The sequence below is a fragment of the Amblyomma americanum genome, chromosome 1, assembly GCF_052857255.1.
Source record: "Amblyomma americanum isolate KBUSLIRL-KWMA chromosome 1, ASM5285725v1, whole genome shotgun sequence".
Taxonomy (NCBI): domain Eukaryota; kingdom Metazoa; phylum Arthropoda; class Arachnida; order Ixodida; family Ixodidae; genus Amblyomma; species Amblyomma americanum.
In genome coordinates, this window is record NC_135497.1 from 319,733,623 (window position 1) to 319,736,935 (window position 3,313).

At 49.5% G+C, this 3,313-nt stretch overlaps 1 protein-coding gene across 1 annotated transcript; it reads left to right on the forward strand.

Moving 5' to 3' along the window:
- The first annotated feature begins 1,202 nt into the window (after window positions 1-1,202).
- On the forward strand, window positions 1,203-2,621 carry LOC144120509 (WD repeat-containing protein 47-like). The gene is made up of 2 exons (XM_077652963.1): window positions 1,203-1,678; window positions 2,486-2,621. Exons 1-2 carry the CDS (start codon window positions 1,347-1,349, stop codon window positions 2,619-2,621), a joined length of 468 nt encoding a protein of 155 aa, XP_077509089.1. The 5' UTR covers window positions 1,203-1,346.
- The last annotated feature ends 692 nt before the right edge of the window (window positions 2,622-3,313 follow it).

Here is a 3,313-nt window from a genome sequence, read left to right on the forward strand (position 1 = left end):
TTCACTTTATAACAATGTGCCTTATGCCTCTGCACCAGGAGTAACAGTAAATACAGAAAAATAAATACGATACATCATACTGTTGCATGTCATCCAGGTTATAACCCGGCTAATTTAGGTAAGAGCCGCTGCTACAGCATAATACGTGCTGTCGAAGTGGCCCGATGATCAATAGGCTGCTTGCCCAGAAGAAACTCTCCATCCTCCAGCAGCCCGTGCTCCACCTTCCGACGCAGCCGTGAGTAGCGCCAAGAAAAGGCATCGTGACAAGACCCCGGGCAGCGAGGGTCGACCGCAAGGATCTTCATGTTTGCGTCGCAGAACTGCGAGAAACACAGGGAGACAATCTTGGACGTGAACGTCCATTGTCGAGGTCGCGGCTTTCGATCCCATGTGGTCAGAAAACCAGACTACTCACGATCATGGTGTTCATCGCGTAGTATCATTTGCGGCTCCAGAATGCTGCCTGGCTTGCTGCGTCTCCCCGCGGCGCTTTTATGGCAATCAGCGTGCCGTCGACGCAGCCGACGACGCCGGGGATGGTGCCGCGGGGAAGGAAGGTCGCCTTCGCTGCCGCTTTTTCCTCGGGGAGCGCCGGGAAGCGCACCCATTCCTACTGTGCGCCGACTTTGCAGATGGCCTCAGCCACACGCTGCACGCACTTGCTCACCGTCGGTTGTGCGAGGCCAACGGTCTGCTCGTTGCCGACGCACACTTGAAAGCCCCCGGAGGTAAAAAAACGGAGAGCGCACAGCACCTGCCGCCGCACCGAAAAAGCGCTCGTCCGTACACCTCACAGTTTATCTGCAAGTTCGCCGCACAACCACTCCACTTTCTCCTTATCGAGTCGAAATAACCGACAGAACAGCTCGTCCGGCAAGTCATACGCGTTCTCGTACACCGTCCTTCGTCGTTCCTGGCGCCGACGTTACCGCCTCCGCCACCAATAAATAGCAGACGCCACCGACATTTTCCCTCTAAAACTCTTTAGACCGACTCTTCGCGGTCGCAAAAAACAGTCTAAAACCGCGGGCATAATTAGGTGTGCAATTTCATGCGTTTTTTCTTGTCCGTGACGCCATTGCAGCTTCCCGAGACGCAACTTTTCAAAATGGCGCCGGCGACCAATAGGAGCGGGCATTTTAGAGCGCTCTCAATTGTAGAGCGGTCGGAGCGAGTTCCGTAATCCGGGCCCTGGAATGCATCATTATCAAGTATAGACAGCTTGCAAAAAATTTCTTTGCATTGCACAATTACAGAACATCAGCATGAGGGCAGTACTGAAAATGACATCTATGGAAAGTGATTGATAAGCATTTAGCTCTTGCACATGCTAACAGTTTTAGATGCAATGCGCAGGATGTAGGGGATCTGGCTCAAATCATAGGTGTGTTGTATTCCTGTTTGGGGAGCAGCCAAACCCAACGGAAACTGAAATGGCCGCACATTTATGCCTGGAAGAAGCGGAGGTGGTGCGGCTGGTGCTTGAGTTTCTGGCCAACTGGGAGCTGAGCATCAGTCAGCTGGTTCTGGAGCGGGAGTCCGGTGTCATCAACGATGCCATCTCCGATGATCTGCTCTTCCTGCGCCAGCTCATTCTGGATGGGCAGTGGGATAATGTGTTAGACTTCGTCCAGCCTCTTGAGGGCATGGGAGCCTTCGACAGCAAGCGCTTCAAGTCAGTATTCAAGATTTTCTTTTTTTTGTTTCACACTGTCTGGCATTGCTTTGAAGTTGCATGATGGTGGGTTAACTGCAATATTTCCTCATGGCTTCATATGTCAGCATGCTAACTCATATTCCTAAATACTGCCACCATGGGTCTGTAAGTAGAAACATGCTGGGCCTTTGATTCTCTGTATCTTTCTGCACTGCCGGAGTGGATACAGCAAAAATATGAATGTCTTTTGGGACAAGTGTTTGACTTGTCATCACTTGTTTACGTCAAAATGTGCTTCACTATTCTTTTATGGTGGTTTCCAGTGAGGCTGGCTATCCCGATATATATCAAAAGGTAAACAGGATGGCGATGGCTGTCACCTGTCAAAGTGGCCAGATGTCTCGTCCTTGGCTCAGCATATTGCCCTAAGCTTTTTGCTTTGCGAACAGCAGTGATGCCTGACAGTGCTGGCATCGCTGCACTTAGCTGATATAATTTTGTGCTGGCATTGTCCACAGCCTTCATTATGTTAGCCCATTTGTATTTGACACACATGAAGTGCCTGTGTTCCGAGGGTGCAGGATGTAAGAAGGTAATTCATCGGACAAAACTGACAATGTTCTCATGCCACTGTCTTATCTGAAATTGGGCTGTTGTACTCGTGCAGGCGAACTACTGGAAGTGTTTTTATGAAGCTGGGTAAGGGCTCTATGCAGGCTTGTCAGTGTCTGAGATGTCTTGAAATAGTTTGTCTATGCCATCTCTGCTAACTGGGCTAGGGTCACTGCCTAAGCAAGCCCACCTGCATTTTTCTATGCCCTACAGGTTCTCTGTGCTGAAACACAAGTTCCTGGAACTCCTTTGCATCCGGTCGGAGGCTGGGCTGGTGCAGAGTGCGGAGCTAGGTGTGGAGCTAGGTGGCAGGCCTTGGAGCCCTGGAGCAATGCGGCCCGTCTCGTGAACACTACAACCAGCTGTGCCTGCTGCTGACTTTTCCCCGGCTGTGTGATCATCTTGATTACAAACACTCGAATCCCAGCAATGCCCGAATCAACTGCTTTAGAGAGGTTTGTCTTTTTGCCATCAAGTATCGAGAAAAATTATACTTCGTACTTCATATTCTTCTGCATCTGCATTAAGTACCTAAAAATAATGTAAACCGTTGACACCGCAGAGTGTTCATGGTGCAGGATAAAGGTTAGCTTGTGTGATTGAAATGAAGCTGAAGTGCTTTTAAAATTAACTGAGCTTCAGAGCCCTTGCCTAGCCATGAATCCTGTCTTTCTGCTGTGTTGAAGAACCACTTCAGCATGTGTAATTCTGAACAGGCCTGAAATATTGAGTTGCTTGATGACTGTGCAGAGGCTTTAAGTTCGATCGCTGCCACAGCGGTTGCATTTTGATGGAGGCAAAGTGCTAGAGGCCTGTGTCCTGTGCGATGTCAGTGCACGGTGAAGAACCCCAGGTGATAGAAATTTTCCGGAGCCCTCCACCACGGCATCCCCAATAGTATATGTCGCTTTGGGATGTTAAACCCCATAAACCATAAACCATGTGGAGCAGCAGCAGTTCAAAGGATGTTTTTGAGCATGGACAGAGAGCTTTGTTTTAAGTACGTTTAAAGGACTTATAGGGACAGTGAGGACGAGTTGA

Coding starts and splice junctions, on each gene's coding strand:
- LOC144120509 (XM_077652963.1), top strand. CDS start 1,347: ATGCAATGCGCAGGATGTAGGGGATCTGGCTCAAATCATAGGTGTGTT. Junction 1,679..2,485: donor TTCGACAGCAAGCGCTTCAA/GTCAGTATTCAA, acceptor TATGCCCTACAG/GTTCTCTGTGCTGAAACACA.